This window comes from Sapajus apella, unplaced genomic scaffold, assembly GCF_009761245.1.
Source record: "Sapajus apella isolate SASKATOON/1434 unplaced genomic scaffold, GSC_monkey_1.0 scaffold2, whole genome shotgun sequence".
NCBI lineage: Eukaryota > Metazoa > Chordata > Mammalia > Primates > Cebidae > Sapajus > Sapajus apella.
Genome location: NW_022436942.1, coordinates 61143846 through 61163388, shown reverse-complemented (window position 1 = coordinate 61163388; position 19543 = coordinate 61143846). Strand labels below are relative to the sequence as shown.

General features: G+C 43.5%; 1 protein-coding gene and 1 long non-coding RNA gene across 3 annotated transcripts in view; one reads left to right on the top strand and one right to left on the bottom strand.

Annotated features, from left to right (window-relative positions):
* LOC116565726 overlaps nucleotides 1-19543 on the bottom strand; it is a 331307-nt gene that overhangs the window by 22643 nt on the left and 289121 nt on the right. The window lies entirely within an intron of this gene.
* The window catches only part of PAH (phenylalanine hydroxylase), a 122882-nt gene that overhangs the window by 98848 nt on the left and 4491 nt on the right, over nucleotides 1-19543 (top strand). Inside the window, exons 6-12 of one of the 2 annotated variants that reach the window (XM_032299448.1) lie at nucleotides 306-373; nucleotides 5168-5364; nucleotides 7524-7659; nucleotides 8717-8786; nucleotides 12822-12878; nucleotides 15400-15495; nucleotides 16030-16163. In XM_032299448.1, coding sequence (XP_032155339.1) covers nucleotides 306-373; nucleotides 5168-5364; nucleotides 7524-7659; nucleotides 8717-8786; nucleotides 12822-12878; nucleotides 15400-15495; nucleotides 16030-16163 — 758 coding nt within the window. The remainder of the gene's footprint in view (nucleotides 1-305; nucleotides 374-5167; nucleotides 5365-7523; nucleotides 7660-8716; nucleotides 8787-12821; nucleotides 12879-15399; nucleotides 15496-16029; nucleotides 16164-19543) is intronic. The other variant, XM_032299456.1, reaches the window with a different exon arrangement.

The window sequence follows — 19543 nt, the reverse complement described above, 5'->3', positions numbered from 1 at the left end:
GCCTGGTGACGGAGTGAGACTCTGTCTCAAACAAAACAAAACAAAACAACAAAACAGAGCATGAACCTTGGAATCCATAGCAGGGATTGATGGATGCTAAACTGAAGGAGTTACTCATAATGTGTCACTCATAATATCTGGTAGGAGAACTTATCCTAAGTTTCACTGAGACTTTATTTTTAGCGTATAACCAAGGGAAGGAGACATGCACTGTTGTGGCTCAAGAGCCCCCATTCAAAGCATTCATAAAGGTATCAGACCACTTTCTACAAAGCCTTGAAAATCAGGTGTCTCTTTTCTCCTAGGGTTTTAAAGATCCTGTGTACCGTGCAAGACGGAAGCAGTTTGCTGACATTGCCTACAACTACCGCCAGTAAGTCTGCCTTGCTTGTTGTGGGGAAGAGAGAAAAACACACCCCTAGTCCTACCGTCTGTGTGTGCATGTGAGCACATGCGTGCGTGTATGTGTGTGTGTTTAAATCCTCCCTTTCAAAACACACGTTGAAAAAGATTGCTGCTAGACAAAACAAAATTACCCACTGTGCTGGGGCCCTGCTCTCTCCCAAGCTTTATTGTCTAATTAGGCAGTGGTGTCTGCAGCAATTATAAAAGGCCTCGGTCCTGAATAAAACAGTCTCTGGTCTTCTCCACATTAAACAGGGAAGAAGGAAAAAGAGAATCATTTACATTCAAGAAGGAGCTGGCTGCTTTACTGATATAATGCATCATTCAAGATTTTAGGGCAGCCAAGCTTCAGTGTTCCACTTTTATCTGGTCTGACCCAGCTGTGAATGACAAGTTTAGGATTTTTTTTTTCTCTCTCTTTTTTTCCTGTCTGAGATTCTATGTTCCTTCCCTACTCTATTTTAGCCAAAAGAAAATGCAAATATCAAATATGTTTCAGAAGAGAACAGTTTTGGTGCTTTGAGTCTTAAGGAACTACAGAAATGCTCCCATGGGAAACTTAGTGTTTGGACAAGCACCATTACTGAGTTAAGGGATTAAGAAAAGACATGCACAAGAAGAAACGTAACAGTCGTCCGGACCACTGGTGGCATAGTAGTTTGACAGCTTTGATAGAATCTCAGGGAGATGGAGAAGATAATTGGCCTTTCTATACTGAATACAAAGTTACTTTCAACATGGAAAAACCTCCAGAAAAAGAGAATGTTTTTTTCAGAATAACTTCTGGTAGTGGAAGGATTCAAAACTGTGCTGCCCTTAGTCAGATCTAAGCCCATCTGGGCCTTGGCTCCTGCTGAGCAGGATTCACAGAAGATGGTGACCTCCCTCCCCTGACCCCACCTTTGCCCCAGCACAGTCAGGTGGACACCATCAAAGTGGATACAGGCAAGAGTCCTTCAGATAGTCAGCAATAACAGATCATACTTAATACTTTCTTGCTATGTGTCTGGGGGCTTTGTTAAATGCTTTGTATATATCATTTTGTTTAGCCTTAATAATAATAACTTCTCATTTGTCACATGGGGAAACCAAAGCTTATAAAGGTTAAGTAAGTTGCCAATATCATGTAGCTAGTGTGTGACACTCACAGGTTTTAAACTCAGGTATGTTGAACTCAAAGGGTATTTGCAGCCACTTCTCTGAGTGTCTGGAGACTACACTTCGTATCATCAAGGAGGAGGTGCTTAGAAAGTACATTTACTTCCTTCTGGGTTGCTGGGATTTGGGGAGGACAGAGACAGGTCCTCCTCAACTTCCTTCTCATAAAAATGTGAAACCTCATGAAGAAGAGTGAAACTGATGAATTACCTCACAGTCCTGGATGTTCATCAGTTAAACTGGTTATTGAAAATCATCTGTAGATGGCTGGACTCTCAGAAATGGGTTAAAAATTTTTGGTCAATTTCTCACCTTTTATAGATGAATCCCAGATGATTAACTAACTGATGTGCCCAAGGTCATGTGGCTAGTTAAGGGCTCACCATTTTTTAAAATTCAAAGCCTGTTTCAGACCTTACTTGATCTCATCTCGTTTAAGCTTTTGATGCCATGTCTTTCTTCTTCAAAATAGTCTTTTACTTCAGGATCTGGTATAGTTCATCCTTATTTTTTTGGAGACTCTACTGTGAATTTGCCTAATTGCTTCAGTGTATTTGTGACCCCGAAATCCATACTCACTGTGCACTTTCACAGTCATTCCCAGACTTGCGCAGAGGAGGAGAAAAAAATTGATTCTACTGAGGTGTGTATCTCCAATGGAGGTCAAACAAGGCAACACTCTACCTTTTTCTACTCTCATTTTGACAACATCTGTCTTTACATGGTCTATTTGGTGTCACATCTTTAACATTTTTGTGCTTTCGTGCGTGATCTTGCTTTTTAAAAACTGACCAAGGTCTCACTCAGGTAGGAAGAGGCAGAGTTAGAATTGAGACTCCTGCTTTTCACAGGAAAGCAGAGACTACTGAGCCACTGCTATCAAGCTTGGGATGAGCAGCCCCAGGAAGTGTGCAAGGGGGATAGAGCTGTCACTGCTTTAGACTTCAGGGACTGGTGCTAACTGGATAAACCTGCAGAAAAGCAGAATCAGAATCTCAAACAGTGATGTGAAAGCTAAATGGAAGACTCCAGAGTGAAGCAGTGAGGCCTGCTCTCCTCAGGCTTTCATTGAGAAGTCACCTTCTCAGCCTTGTGCCCTCTCTACACCCTAAGTAAAATTGAAACCCCACTCTGAAACTCCCTATACCTTTGCCCTTTGTTTCTCTATAGCATTTATCACCATCTAACGAATTGTGTTGGCTTTCTGTCTCTCCCTACTGGAAATGCAGACTCTATGAGGTCAGGGGCAACTGATTGTTTTGTCACAGTGCTCAATTAACATTTGTTGAATGAATGAATCCAAGAGACCGTATAAGGGTAAGGACTCAAAGTGGTGAATTGGAGGCAGAGCGAAGAATGGTGTCTGGAACCATCTAGAAGGCTGCTACAGCAGGTTTTGATGATATTACTGGAGTGGAGGTTAGGCTTTTAAGTTTTATCTAGGAATAGATAAAATGGATCATAGGAGCTTATATTGTTCAGCTACAAAACAACTCAGACATAAAGAAGAGCTTTACTGGATCCTATAAATAAAGAGTTTAAGGCAGGTGGTTTAAGCTCAGACAGGTCCAGGATTCACTGTCTCATTCTCTGCCTCTCTCTGACTCTAGCGTCCTTTGCTTTGGCCTTGCTTTCAGACATTGGCCTCACTTATCTTGGAGAGGGAGCCTAGTACCTCTGGGCTGATATCCCAACTTAGTTAGAGGTCCTGTCTATTTCAAAGAAAGTCAACCAAGTTCTGTCATTGAGTCCACTGACTCTGATTAGGACACAGGCCCATCTCTTCACCAGGCACAGTGCAGGGGAATGAGAGATTTCAATCGGCTTAGCCTGGTCACATGCCCACTTCTGAAGGTAGGGGTGGAGTCTCTCCTCATCCGAACCTCACAGACTGAGAGGGGAGAAACGTGCTTTACTGATGAATGGGGAACAGATGTTGAGACCCTAGAACAACAGGTGTCAACCCACAGAATATCTTGGAGCTCAGGATGTCACCATCTCTTGAAATTTGTTACAGGAGTAACAGATGCCTTTCTTTTAAAATGAGAAGCAGTAGCAATGATAGTGATCAATCATCCAATTGTTATGATTTGTCAATATTAATACTAGGTACTTTGTACATAGTATTAGACTTAAATTTATCTATACTATACAAATAGTTACTTATTTTTAGCCCATGTAACAGCTGCTCAGATTGAGGCTCGGAGAGGTTTACTAAATTGCCTTAGCTGATACAGGGAATGGCAGGGCCAAGGATTGAATAGTCTCTATCTGTTTCCAAAGTCTGTTCGTCTGCTATATCAGTGCTTGGCTTTGATAATGGCGCATTCTTGGGCAAAAACTATCTGATTTTTTTTCACCATCACTGCTGGCTACCACAAAGCTTTCTGAGCTTGTCTGGCTTAAAATGCTGTCTTTTTTCCTAATCCTTGTCACCCATCTGTAGACAATAACAAAGACTGTGATCTAATGTGTTTGGATGAGGTACAACTCTGAAAGGGCAGGAAAGACCTAATCTGGAGCCAATGATGATCCATAATTCTGACATAAACAGTCTCACTTTGTCCCAGACTCTGTGTTCCCGTTAGGGAAACAGACCTGCAGCCTAGGGAATAGTCACTGGTCTTTGAAGTCAGGCTTTGTTTGATTTTCATCTGTTTGTGCTGTTCAGAACACAGCTCATTCCTAGGTGGTTTTCAAAAGGACTTTTTAAACTAATGACTGTTAAACTATAGTTTGCATCAGAGTCACCTGGGGAGCTTATAGAATCCAGATATGTGAGCCTTCTTTTCCACAAGAGATTCAGGATCTATGGCCTGGCGTATGTACTTGAACAAGCTCAGTGTAGAAAAGATATATGGTATTTTATAACTTAGCATGGATTTATATATTTTTCTCTCCTTCGTTCCAATATTTATTTATAATCCTTGATCTAGAATTTATTTATTTAGGTTTTTAATTGATAAATGAAATTATATATTTATTTATGTTGTATGACATGATGTTTTGATATATGTATACAATGTGGAATCTTAGCATATATTTAAATACCTTTATAACTTCCCAGGAGCAGAAATGTCAAACCCAGTAGGTGCGTGCCTACCAAACAAAGGCGATCTCAGACTTGGCTTTAGCTGACACCGTGAAATACACAATGTTGCTTTAATTGGACTTAGATGCCCTTGTTTAGAAAGGGAATGCATTCTCTAGCTGGCCCCCATTCTCCTTGTTGCCTTACGTCGGCCACTTTACACCTTTGTGATACCTGCCTGGCCCCTGCAGGTAAGTGAATTTCTACCCTAGGTAAGCAATTAGAAAATTGGAAGAGCAAAAAAACCAAGTGATTTCCCCAAAGTGAGAGAAAATCCTCAATACAGTTTGTATCGTTGCTTAGCCAAATCACTCTTTCATGTGGGAAATCAAAACAATAATGTTTCCTGTATCAAGATGTGGAATTTTTCTCTTTCAAATAACGTATGAAATTTACTATAGCAAGTGATGGCAGCTCATAGGTTCTGGCCCCCGACTCCCTCTGCTAACCTAACTGTGTTCTGCTGCACCTCTCTGCCCTGCTTGAGACTCTTATTTTGTATCTGTATTCTAGTGGGCAGCCCATCCCTAGGGTGGAATACACGGAGGAAGAAAAGAAAACATGGGGTACGGTGTTCAAGACTCTGAAGTCCTTGTATAAAACCCATGCTTGCTATGAGTACAATCACATTTTTCCACTTCTTGAGAAGTACTGTGGCTTCCATGAAGATAATATTCCACAGCTGGAAGACGTTTCTCAATTCCTGCAGAGTAAGTCCACAACAGGGTCAAAAGCTCTGCAGAAAGAAGGGGAGGACTGAGGCAGAGGAGAAGGAAGGGGAAGATAAGTAGGCGGAAGCAGGTATAAACACGTGTTTTTATAGAAATGCGTGCAGGTTGATTCCTCCAGGAAGAACTCGGTTTCACTGCCCTCTGCCTTCACTCTAGCCTCTACTGTGTTTATCCACTTTCATTCAATCCAACACATGAGGCCATGGATTTTGCTGTGTGCCTGTCCCTGAAAAGTATTTTCTTTCACACTTGAAGCCCGAGGTGCTATACTGGTCTTTTTGTTTGTTTGTGTTTTTTGCCCTGTAGCTCCTGCTGGGTTATGGGTTAGTAGTGTTTGTTTGTGTAAAAAATGTGCTATTTTGGGGGATGGTGTCAAGAGCCCTGAGCTCTGAGTCTGTGCCACTGGTATGAATCCTGACTTTGAACTTCTCCAGCTGAGTAAACCTGCCTCAGTTTTGTCATCTGTCAAATGGACACTGGCAACTCATTAGCTTTTCCCAAAGGGAAATTGTGAGAATGAACTAAGATGCTGCATGTGAGAACATCCAGCACAGTGCTGCATATACAGCAGCTATTCAGTGAATTTTGGACTGAATTGAAATCTGAGTAGCTCAGTAGGTAAGTACATTGAGTCACAGGCCTCTGCACAGCATTTCCAGGGGAAATAGGTGTTGTTCTTTCTGCCAAGAGGATGTTAATTTAGCAAAAACAGAACAATGAACTAACACATATTGAATACCTACTATGTGTCAGATAGAATAAGAAAAAGTAGGGAGACAGATTACAGGTTAAAGAATTTCTATATATCAGAACTGTGCAGAAGTGGGCCACGCTGGAGACAACGAGCCAAGGACATTACTTGGCAGGTAGGGAAATGGCAGCCAGGACAGACTGGGGGTGAGTTAGATGACCTTTTGGGTTCCTTCCATTAGAGGCTCTTTGCTTCTTAAAGAGTGGAGTAAGGGTCTAAGCAGAGTGTGCTTCAACTTGAAGACACAGAGAACATGGGGGCAGGAGGCAGGGGGATCCCAAAGACTTCTTTAGCTAAGTACTCCCATTGCATGGCCAATAGTAAGAATGATAAAACAGTAACACTGGCAGTTGGGAAGCTACATAATAGTAATTAAGACAACAGACTTTGAAGCTACACTGCCTATGGCTGTGACCTTGAATGAAAGCTTTAACCTATGTCTGTCTCAGCTTTCCCATCTGTAAAGTGGGCATAATAAGACTGTCTGCTTCATAGGGCTATTGTGGGGATTAGTAGCATATATAAAGTAGCTTAAAAGAATGTCTGACAAATGGTAGATAATATACAGTGCTGGCTATTATTGCCATTATTACTGTCATTGTCCTTATCCTCCCAAGTTTGGAACAAAGTGGGAGACAGATATAGGAACCACAGAGATGGTGATCAGAGGTCAGTTTTAAAATAAAGCGATTTAGAGAATGTGATATAGATGTGCACACTAATGGACTTGCTAATATTTTACCTCTTGATTAGATAAACTTCCCTGCCAATTCATGGAGCACAGTCCATTTGCATGGCCAAGAGCAGACTGGAATGAGGTCCTCTGTGAGCAATCAAGAAAGAGCAGCACAGAAATAGTTACATTGATAATATTCATATTCTCTTCCCAAATGCTACAGTCAGACAGGCCACTGCTACTCATGGGGTGGACTGTGTGAGGCTCAGTACAGAAGCTGGAAGCACTCCTTCCGTGCTCTTCCCTTCTGGGAAATGAGGTACCACTTCCCTCTTCACACTAGAAGCAAGAGAAGTAGGGAATAATTGCTCCACCCTAACAAATGGTCACGAAGGCTAAATGTATTGCATGTTTCCAGTGCTCCAGGCTCTGTGTACTTTATATTCATTAGCTTTTTTATTCTTGGAACATCCCTAAGAAGTATCTATTCACATTATGCAAATGAGGAAACTGAGGCTCAGAGATGTGAATTTACTTGATCCAGCGCACCCAGCTAGAAAGCGGCGATGCAGACATCTGAAGCCAAGCCTACCTACCAGCAAAGCCCATGTCCCTGGGCAGTTATGGGTATTGTCCCCCATCTGAAGGTCTTCTAGTGCCTCTGGATCATTGGTGATGAGCTTTGAGTTTTCTTTCTTCTTTGCATCCCAGCTTGCACTGGTTTCCGCCTCCGACCTGTGGCTGGCCTGCTTTCCTCTCGCGATTTCTTGGGTGGCCTGGCCTTCCGAGTCTTCCACTGCACACAGTACATCAGACATGGATCCAAGCCTATGTACACCCCCGAACCGTGAGTACTGTCCTCCAGCTACCAGTTGCCAGGCACGATGGGTTCCATCCTTTCCTGCTGCAAGAATGAGGTTTGGGTTCATTGCTGGCTGGTCCACAGGACTAGTTGTCTAGATTGTTTGCTGGTAGTACTGAGAGAAAAACTCATCTATTCTAGAGATTTTCTGCACCCAAGTAGATAGACCAGACTGATTGGAGATTTGGGCATCCTGTGATCCAATGATTCAGAGCTACCTTGGCAGTGAGAATAAGAGATCCCAATCAAGTTCCAAAGTCAAAGCTACGAAGTTGCAGATGAGAATAGGAACAAGTGGAAGCCAAGCTATCTCAATGCCTCCTAAGTGTACATCTAGATTACTCTTATCTTGCTTTGTCTAGACTGTGTATTGGGTAGAGGTACAGAATGGCAGCCACTGTGCTTCTTCTGGGCGTTAGTTATCCCCTTAGTCTGATAAAACTTATGCAACTCATAAAAAAATCAGTAGAACATTCCAAATTATTTTTCCTTGCCCACAAAGTTCATTGCTACAAATCCAAAAGACCTGTTCCAAATGGACATAGCACAGAAAGTGTTAAGTAAATGTAGCTTTTCTTCCCTCACTGCTGTCCCCCTCCAGACTAAGAGAAGAGCAGCATTGTTTTTGTTTCAGTTCCCAGTGGAATAGCTGAGCATATTATATCTGCCCAGGGAAGTCAATACCAGGGAGAAGACAGGATGAGAAGTGTTCATGACTCATAGCTCACTTAGGTACATGGGAACATGTGCACAAGGATATTAGCTCTTCTGCCCTGTACCCCACTGGGCATACTCCTAAGACCCATTGGCTGCTGTGCCCCACAATGTACCTGTCTCTTGCTTTTCATTCCTTTTATTCCTTTTATCTTGTACCTTGCCATTTCTGATCCCAACCTTTGCATATCACTTATTCCTGGAAGAGAGATCATAAACCTAAAAAAGGTATTTCCTTTCTTTCTGCCCATTCTTCATGTAGAAAGACTGAGTCTGGCTTGGCTTAACCCTCCTCCCCTCCAAGATCTCTATGCTTTCTGTCTTTCAGTGACATCTGCCATGAGCTGTTGGGACATGTGCCCTTGTTTTCAGATCGCAGCTTTGCCCAGTTTTCCCAGGTAAGGAATGGACCTTTTAGCCTTCTAGCTATAGGGCTGTGACCTGAATTTCTTGAATAAGTTGAGCCCAGGGAGGGACCCTCATGCCCTCTGCAAGAGAGGAAACCAGGATCCCACCTGAAATGGATGTGTGGTTCTGGGAAGTTAAGTACCCATTCCGGGTACTAAGCATGGGGTTGGTGAATCACTCATCTTCTGAATCATATGTGTGTGCCTCAATGTGTTTAATCTCAGTTTTCCTGCTAGGTACGGTTTAAGAGCCTTTCATCCAGGAAAGCCCCCTGATTCCCATGCAGGAACTACCTCACTTTCTTCCAATCTTTTAGTGCATTGCCCTCTTTTATCAGGGCCATTGCCACTTTTTACCTTGTCAGGTAGTTTTTTGTGTATATGCTTGAATTAAGTAAGATGACATTTGCCAAGAATCCAATGCCAATACCCTGACTTACAGTTGACAAAGAAAAAAAATGAGCTGAATGTTTTATCACATTATCAAAGCTGCAACCTAGAATTTCATTCATCTTTCACAGTGTTGTTATAACAAGCTCTCAAATTTTTTTTTTTTTTAAATCAGGGTCTCACTCTGTCACTCAGGCTGGAGTGCAGTGGTGTAATCGTGGCTCACTGCAGCCTCAGCTTTCTGGGCTCAAGCGATCCTCCTACTTCAACCTCCTGAGTTCCTGAGTGGCTGGGACCACAAGCACATGCTTTCATGTCTGGCTAAATTTTTTAATTTTTGTAGAGATAGAGGCTTACTATGTTGCCTAGGCTGACCTCAAACCCTTGGCCTCAATCCTCCCACCTCAGCCTCCCAAAGTGCTAAGACCACAGGTATAAGCCACCCCACCTGGCCAAAAAGGAGAAAGTTTTGGGATGAGTACAATAATTCTACTAATTATCTCTGGGCACTGAGAGGCAGCCTAAAACCATGGTTGCATGGCTGGGATCATGAGAAGGCTGAATGGTGGTTCTGATGTACCCAGACTCCAACCCTGCCACTAACCAGCTGTGTTACCTGGGTTACATTGTCAGCCACCCTGTGACTCAGTTTTAATAAATGTGGATCAGTGGAAAGCTCTCTCCACCAGTCATCTTCCTCACAAGGAACCACGAGGATCAAATGGAATGACCTATGAGCCAAGTGTTGGGATTTCAGAATAATGAGATTGTGTGTGAATTTGATGGGCATTTTCCCTCAGCTGGAAGAAATAAACATTCCCACTGCCAAGTAAAGAAGCTACCACTTAATATTTGAAACAAACAAACAAAAACTTATTGCTTGCTAAGTGATGGAGAACTATACGTGCAAGATGCAGCCTCTTGAAACAAAGGGAAAGGTTACTTTTATGTGAGGTTTGGGAAATTTTGGAGTTTGAAGACTGTTTTAATTTTGGGAGTTGGAGTGTTTAGGGATTAGTTGAACTTTAACTGTAGAAGCATCACTAATGACATTCAGAAGTGTGGTTACCGCTGCCAAGATATCTTTGATTGATTGGGACAGTTTTAAAATCTAGATTTGTTACTATGGCCAAAGAACAAACAGGTTTTTCCTTGAGGAATAGGACCCTTTTATTCTTACCACCAGAAGCTAGTTTACCAAGTCAGAGGCTAAGTGGCAGTCCTCCTTAAGCCATTTCCACTTTGGGGAACCCTACAGAAGAGTGGACAGTTACTCAAGTCAACAAACAGGAGTCCTGGGGCATCAGTGCCACATGGTTACAACGTCAGTCTGGACAGTCCCGAGGCAGGGAGTCATGTTGAAAGTTTCCTGAGAACATTCCTTTTTGACCAGAGGCAGGACTTGCTTCACACTACAGTACAGGATGGAGTGGGGCTGGATCATAGGGCATATTGGGGCCCCTTGTTGTAGGTAAGCTCTAGGCTCACAAAGAACAATGACTAAGAGAACAAGGTGTCATTCTGGTCTTGGATTTATCAGTGGCTTCTAGTTGAATTGAGACTGTGGTAGGTCTGGGTGGGTGGATGGAATGGAGATAGGTGAGGGTCAGGAGAGCAGATCTAGGCTAAGAAGTTGAATTTGGTTCCCTCTAAATCAGAAAGCATTTTGTAAGCATAATCTGAACCGGGCTCTGGGCTTGACCCAGACCATGTAGCTTCTTGCTTCAAAGTGGGTCTAATCATAGTCTTCATCTCTGTCTACACCCACTCCTCTGGTGATCTCACTCAATTTCTTGGCTTTAAACACCATCTCTACTCTGATGGTGGATACATTTATATCTCCAGTCCAGACTTACATCCTAAAATTCACACTTACATGTTGAACTGCCTATTCAACATCTCCCCTTGAATGTCTCTAAGACTTGTCTATCATCCTGTCCAAAACTGAGTTCTGGATCTTCCTGCTCAAACCTTCTCCAGCACAGCTTTTTTCTATATCAGTTCATAGACACTCCTTCCTTCCAGATGATCAAACTATAAGCACTTTGGGACATTATCAACTCCTTTCTCTCTTAACCCCACAACCAATATTTCAGACAATCCTGTGTGTGCTATCTTCAAAATATGTGTAGCATCTGACCAAAATATGTGTACAATCTGACGCTTTCAGTTATGTCCACTGCTACAAACCTGGTCTCAGCTGCGATCATTTCTCATCCTGGTAACTGCAGTAGCCTCCTCACTGGCCCCCACTGCTGGTCTTTACCCTGCCCACCCCCGCTCACCCCCAGTCTTCTGGCGTCCTGTCTACCCTCCACCTCTCCTGTCTCCTGGTGTCCTATCTACCCTCAGCCCCTTCAGTCTCCTGATGTCCTACTCTATCCTCTGCCCCTATAGTCTCTTGGTGTCCTGCCTCTATCCTCAGCTCATACCGTCTATTCTCAGACAGCAGCCGGAAGGACTGCTTGATAACACAAGTGAGATCATGACCATCTATCTGCTCGTATCCCTGCAGTGGCTCCTGTTTCACTGAGAAGAAAAGCCCAAGCCCTAAAACGTCTAAAAATATTCTGCATGATCTGGCCTGGACCCCTCTTTGCTATCTCCTGCCACTGCCCCCTCACTAATTCTGCTTTAGCCACATTGGTCCCTCCCTCTTTCTTGACTCAAACAACACTTCCTTTTCCCGGGAAAGAAATGCAAGCTTCTGCACTGGCTATATGCTTGGCCTGTAGTGTGCTTCCCTCATATGTCAGTAAAACCAACAACCCCACTTCCTTCAAGTCTTTGCTCAAATATCACCTTCTCAATGATGCTTACCCTAGAACCGTATTTAAAATTGAAGCCTCCCCTTGATCCCCTGGAGCTCTTAATCCCTTTTGTTTCTTTCTCATTTTGTTTCTTCTTTCCAAAGAACTTACATTATTCTAACATAGTTATGTGTATGTTTATTATTTATTGTCTGTCTCCACTAAAATCCACAAGATGTCTTTACTGATTTTGTACACTGTATGGCACATCAAATGAACTGAAATGTTTCTAGAATCAATGAATGTGGATAGTAGGAAAGACACATGCACACAAGACAGGCTTGAGTAAGTGCTGTAAAAGAGACAAAGAGACCAGTAGAGGACTTCTGCAATAGAAGCTGTGGTGCGAATTAATCTATGACGTGCTAGACTCTCCAGCTATATATATGCCTGGACGGATGCCGCCACTTATGTGCAGTTCTCCTGGGATGTTTCCAGGGTATGTGATTAAGACTCATTCAACACTCCAGGAATGTTATGCTGGTGAATAATTACTGAGCTGGAGTCCAGAAGAAGCTTTAGATAATAAGCGACTCTGTGACCATGAGCAGGTCACTTTCCTTCTCTGTGCCTCCATTTCCTTGTTTATAAAGTGAAAACAAAGGGCCAAGTGAGGGTGAAAGGGTCCCCTGCTCTAAAGATCTGTGATTCTATAACATATGGCCAGGAAAGGCTTGACAGCACACTCAGGGTCCATGTGGGCCCTTCTGAAGACATCTGGCCATCCATCACTTTTTCATGGAAAGTATCAGGTTGGTTCTGTAGGTTAAGGTTAAAGACGGCCAGACACCCACTGATCCAGTGACTCTGTTTCCTCCAATTACAGGAAATTGGCCTTGCCTCTCTGGGTGCACCGGATGAGTACATTGAAAAACTTGCCACAGTAAGTTCCTTCTCTCCCTGGGTGGATGGTGGGAGTGCTATGGGCTATGGCCCTCAAGTCTTTGAACATTTGCTACTCCCCTGGAAGCCAGGTTATTTGGTGGGAAAAATCAGAATGTAATGGGTTGCATTTGCACAAGTGAAACTTCACATTTTGATTGATTTCTCCCTAATGATTTGATTTTGAAATCAGCTACCTGCAGACGTTTACATCCTACATTTTAAGCAGTATCTTGAACCCACCAACAGGCTATAATAGTAGCTCTTGGAAACCCTTGGCATAAAGTTTGTATGTGAAGTAATCTGGATCCAGAGCTTTGAAGAGGGAATATTCACATCTCTACCTTCACGCCAGAGCATAGGTTAGGATCTTTCCTTTCTCAGATGCAAGGGAGTAATGGGCTTTCCCTTCTTGCTGAACACTTTCCTCTCCCGGGTATATCTGATGACACTTGTCCATTGGGGCTATAGAAGCAGCAACTCTGCAAAGCAGGTGATTTCCTCCCCTCATACTCCTTTCTAATTTTAGTACATCCCACCCCAGCCATTAGCCACATTGCCTGTCCTGGAAGTTGAAAAATAAAAATGTGTAATTGAATTATGGACTGCCAATGACTGTAACTCTATCATTAAGATATATCTGTTTAGAAGCTTATGAACTCATTCCATCAGAAAGGCTAAAACTCCCAGGAGGTTATTTTCTCACTGACCAGCTGCTACAAGGCCTTGAACAAGTGGCTTTTTCTTCTTCATCTCTAAAAATGGGATCTACTTCCATCATTCCCATCTCAAAAGCAACTAAAAATTTAACTATATAGTTAAATTTAGCTAAATTTTTGTGAACATGGGTTTTTAAATGCCAGAGGCTGCAGAGATACAAGAAGCAGCTACCAAAGAAGCTGTAGAGCTGAGTAAATTTCTCACTTCTACAAAGAAAATGACCTTGGAACTCAGAGCATCACACTGCCTGCCATAACAATATTAAAGGGCTTATCACCAACTCAGCTTCTCTAAAAAATTGTTACTGATTAAAAAAATGCTACTGATTGGTTGGGGAACAGTTCTGGATTCTTGCTGCCCTAAATTTGCTGTGTAACTACATGCGTATTGCCTTACCTTCTTGGGCAGAAGACTCCTCACCTGTATGTGAGGAGGTTAGACTGACTAAGCTCTGACAGCCCTCCCAAGTATAACATTCTCCAGTCCAATAAACAGATGTAACTAATAACCTACCCCTAATTTGCCAAAACTGTGACTGTCTCCAGCAGCTAACTGAATTCTGGGTTTCCCTTAGCTCCAGAACCCCCATATTTTTTTCAGGGCAGGTGTCTAGGACATATTGGACTGAGAACTATTGAAAGAGACAGATTTGGTTATTTGGGGAAATAAATGCAGAAGCTGACTTCAGAAACACCCCCCAAGTTTTAGCACCTCACAGACACATCCCAAAAATAATGCTTTACTAGCTGTCCTAGTACCCCTTCATCCAGTCGTGACACATAATGGATGATGGGATATTCCCCTCATTGATTCTATCACTACCCAATCTTCTACCTCCCACTGTTGTGTCTGATGGACTCCACCAGCTTCAGAGCATCTGAGGAACATCTCACTCTGGCTGATAACACAGAGAAAAAAAAAAAAAAGAGATGGAAGAGTTCCTGTCATAGGGGTAAAAAATTGTTGGGGATCTCCTTTGGAGACTTCTCAGTATCCCCTGATATTTTCCATCATGCTTTACATTCAGCCAACACTTGATTCAACAGGTGACTGGATAGAGTGAAACACAGGACACAAAGAAGTGACCACAGGTCATGCTGATTCAGAGAACAGACTTGCACAGACTCCTACCTGGACAATCCTGTCCACGGCACTGGGGCAGTTGCTGCTTTCTCCTTCTTTGGGATGTGTACTAGTCAAGGATCTCCAGAGAGAAAGAACAAGTGAGATACATAGAGATAGAGAAAGAGAGACAGGACTGAGAGGGGACTTATTAGAGTAATTGGCTTACACAGTTATGGAGGCTGAGAAGTCCCACAATATGCTGTCTGCAAGCTGGTGAACCTGAAAAGTCAATGGCATAGATTAATGAAAGTTCAAAAGCCTCAGAACCATGGAAGTTGATGGTATAACTCTCAGTCTGAGACCAAAGGCCTGAGAATCTCTGGGCGGTGGTAGGGTGCAAGTTCCAGAGTCCAAAGGACAGACAGCCTGGAATTCTGATGTCCAAGGGCAGGAAAACAGGGTGTCCTGACTCTAGGGGAGAGAGAATACAAATCTGGCTTTCCTCTGCCTTTCTGTTTGATCTGGGATTCCAGCCAATTGGTTGGTGCCCACCCACATTGAGAGGAGATCTTCCCCACTCAGTGCACTGACTCAAGCCAATCCCCTCCAGAAACACCCTCACAGACACATGCCCAAAATAACGCTTTACTAGCTGTCCAAGTATCCCTTTATCCAGTCAAGGTGACACATAAGATTAACCATCACAGAGCATATCTCAGCTTGACTTTCCATTCCAGATTTACTGGTTTACTGTGGAGTTTGGGCTCTGCAAACAAGGAGATGCCATAAAGGCATATGGAGCTGGGCTCCTGTCTTCCTTTGGTGAATTACAGGTATGATCTTAATGGGAACCAAGGATGGATTTACAAGTGGTGGGTACAGAACACCATTATTGTACTTTTGGTATTGTTGAAACCCTATATGTATCCATTTTGAGATGCAGCCTAGGAACTCATTCTCCAGTGACTGGTACCTTAGCAGCAATGGTTTGACTATGGTTGTGAGGGTTACAGACAGAAATGGAATTTCAAGTACACATATCTCTGGGGAGAAGGGACCTACTTATTCCAAAGCTCAACTATGCATGCAGCCTTGTGAGTATGCAAACACATGCCGGAAAGTGTGGTTGGCTCTCACATTATCCAGTGACCACCTTACTTGAAAGTAATTGGAATTAATTACTTTCTCCCTTGGCTGCAGGTTTTAGATGATCTATGATATGCAAAGTAATTTGGCTCACTGCATTTGGGCCACAATGTAGAAAGAATCGGGGTGAGATGAGAGAAAGTGCACAAATGGCTTATGGGATGCAGCAGGGAACACTGATTCTGATTTAACAGTGATAACTTTTCACTTGGTGCCTACAGTACTGCTTATCAGACAAGCCAACGCTCCTTCCTCTGGAGCTGGAGAAGACAGCCATCCAAAAGTACACTGTCACGGAGTTCCAGCCCCTGTATTACGTGGCAGAGAGTTTTAATGATGCCAAGGAGAAAGTAAGGTGAGGTGGTGACAAAGGTAAGCCACTAGCTCTGAGGGCCTCCTGACTGGTGCCACTCATCTGCAGGTGGTTGGCCAGGAGAGTGGACTTGAATGCCTACAGCAACTTTGTCACACAGTTTCTCTCCCATGTTCTCCACCCTCCTTCTCTTCTGCTCTCTGTTGGAAGGCTGGGCGTGCTGGCCTTTGCACATATCCCTGCCACCTGGTCCCTGTTAAACACAACCACCAAGTCCAGACACTGAATCCTCCTGCGTACAGAGTGGCCACAGAAGTCTCCCCACCAAATCAAAGAAGTCTTATAACCTAGAAGTCCTTTCTTCACTTTCTTCTCCCAAACACCTACAAAACATGCTTGAGGAATCTTTGTACGTGCTTTGTATCTTTACTCAAATTTAATTTCTATCTGTCTTTCTCTAACCAACATATTTCTACCTATCCCTGCCACCAGTGCTTCTGAAATACTTACTAACTTGTAACATATTACATAAGGTAAGCTCCGTGAGGGTAGATATTTTGTTCTTTCTATCTTCTGCTTTTCCTCCAGCCCCCAGAACAATACCTAACACAGAGTAAAGCACTCAGTAAATAATTGGTGAAGGTATTAACCTCAGAGGCAGTTCAGCAAGAGGCAGATGGAGTGGTGCTGGGACTCTGAGACTGTTGGCCCTCTGAGTACATAGCTCCTGCACCCAACTAGGAGACAGACTGGGCAGAGGGTCCCCCTGGACATGGATATTCTAATACTCACTGTATGTTACTACTTAAAAAATATTATCAGTGATGGATGATAGGCATGGGACATACGGGCCTTTGAGAGTCTATGAAGCTGGGTACGTTGGCTTTCAACCCTATCTATGGTGTCTGAGAGGTCAGAGGACTGGAGGGGAGTGATGATAGAATGAATGACTTCTCAAAGAAATTCACACTTTTGAAAAAAGACATGAGGGAGAAACTCAAGACACAAACACACATCTTAGTCCTTCCTTTCAAATCCAAATTCCATCCTCCCCAGGACCCTTGCAAAAAAAGGTAAAAATTACCCCTTCCACACAACTCATTCATTTACCTTACATTTGCAAGGCAAGATTGTGGGGCATGGCAGGTCCAGCTAACATTTGTTTGAGAACCCTTTGAAATAAAGAGACCTCGAAGACTAAGTTTATTTCTTTTAAAATAGATATTCTTTAATTTAAGTCTACTTCTATATTTAGATACTTAACGGTAAAGTGCTGGTTCACAAATCCACTTGGTTTGGCCTAAAACGACTTTATTTCTCCAGCTCTGTCCAGAGCTCTCAAGTCTTTCCTGCTCTGCTTTTTTAGTTCTCTCCAAAACTGGGAGCCTAGCCTCCTTCCAGCACTGCCCCCGCCCCTTCTCCCCACAAAGGTCCAAAATTAGGACCCAGTCACTGCGGCTTAGAGGCAGTGCTGATGAGCACTGTGTCATATCAAGATCACATTTGGATAGGCCTGGGGACAGCTCTCTAACCAGCAAGTAGTCAGTCCCAGAGAAGCAGGGAAGAGCTTAGGACACAGGCCTGTGAGTACCGAGGCCTCAAGCGAAACAACCATGAAAACTCCATTCTGCTGATAAGTGGCTCATAGAGTCAAAGAACGCCAAAGAACAGGGTTCAGGGCAGGGGACGGTGGCTCACACCTGTAATCCCAGCACTTTGGGAAGCCGAGGCGGGTGGATCATGAGGTCAGGAGATCAAGACTGTCCTGGCCAACATGGTGAAACCCCGTCTCTATTAAAAATACAAAAAAAATAGCTGGATGTGGTGGCGCATGCCTGTAGTCCCAGTTACTTGGGAGGCTGAAGCAGGAGAATTGCTTGAACCCAGGAGGTGAAGATTGCAGTGAGCCAAGATTGCGCCACTGCGCTACAGCCTGGGTGCAAGGGTTTGGACTTCGTCTCAAAAAAAAAAAAAAAAAAAAAAGAGCAGGGTTCAAAACAAGAAAGGAATCTGTGCATCCCTTTGGATTCCCTCAAAGCACCCCAGCCAAGAGAAACCAGTTCTCACCACGTGGAGTTTCAAGATTCAAGTTGTAGACAGAGATATAATTGGCTGAGCATGGTTCACATGCTACCTCCTGGCCAGAGGAGAGCTGGCACTGAATACTGACTTCTGGACTGAGATACACCTAGTAGGGTAGGAGTAAATCACCCAAAGCAAAAATGAGCTGCTTTATAGGAAGAAGGAGGAAGAGGTACAGAGTAAGCAAAATCACAAATGTGTAACATGTGGCTCACACCACAAGCTGGGCTGAGACAGCTCTTTTCAGAGAATAAGAGGTGGAAATACGTACTTGACCATTTGTTCTTCATGAAAAGTAGCAACATTCATGGGGCACATACTCCATACTATAACAGCACTTGCTACAACCTCGTGGGGCAGGTACTTCTGTTGCTCCAATTTTACAGAGGAAATTGAGGTGCAGAAGAGTGGTGCCCTGTGCCCATGGTCACAAGAGCTATGAAGGCAGAGGCAGGGTTTCAGCCCAGGCAGCTTGACTTGGAACTTGGGGAGCCACTCTTGCCGAACTTGGAGATCCCGTAACTATTTTTTTGTTTTTGTTTTTCTACAGTACAGCAGCTTATACGTTCACCAGAGGACAACTTGGAAATGTGTGATTACCTTAGAATATCTTATTAATGGTATTGCATGATGTCCCTCAGAGGCCCTCATGGTGGATTTCTCCCAGATTCAGGAGTAAGGCATTGGGAAGACCAGAAAGCAGAGGGCCCAGGCCAGAGTCAGACTGCCTGGGTTCTTTCCCAGCTGCACAATTTACTGACTGTACAGCCTTAGTAGTCACATAGCCTTCCAGAGCCTCAGTTTCCTCATCCACAAAATGGACATAGTAATGGTGCCTTTCTCCTAACGTTTTTGTGAAGGTTAAATAAGGAAAGCTATTTGTAAAGAGCATATGGCAGTTAGAACTTAACAAAGTTCGGCCGGGCTCAGTGGCTCAAGCCTGTAATCCCAGCACTTTGGGAGGCCGAGGCTGGTGGATCACGAGGTCAAGAGTTCCAGACCATCCTGGTCAACATGGTGAAACCCCGTCTCTACTAAAAATACAAAACACATTAGCTGGGCATGGTGGCGCGTGCCTGTAATCCCAGCTACTCAGGAGGCTGAGGCAGGAGAATTGCCTGAACCCAGGAGGCGGAGGTTGCGGTGAGCCGAGATCGCGCCATTGCACTGCAGCCTGGGTAGCAAGAGTGAAACTCTGTCTCAAAAAAAAAAAAAAAAAAAAAAAAAAAAAAAAAAAGAACTTAACAAAGTTCTTGCAACATAGAAGGTATTTCATCCATGTTAAATTTCATTATTAACATAGTGCTTTCTTCATCTCTTTAGAGCTATTTCCCTCTGCA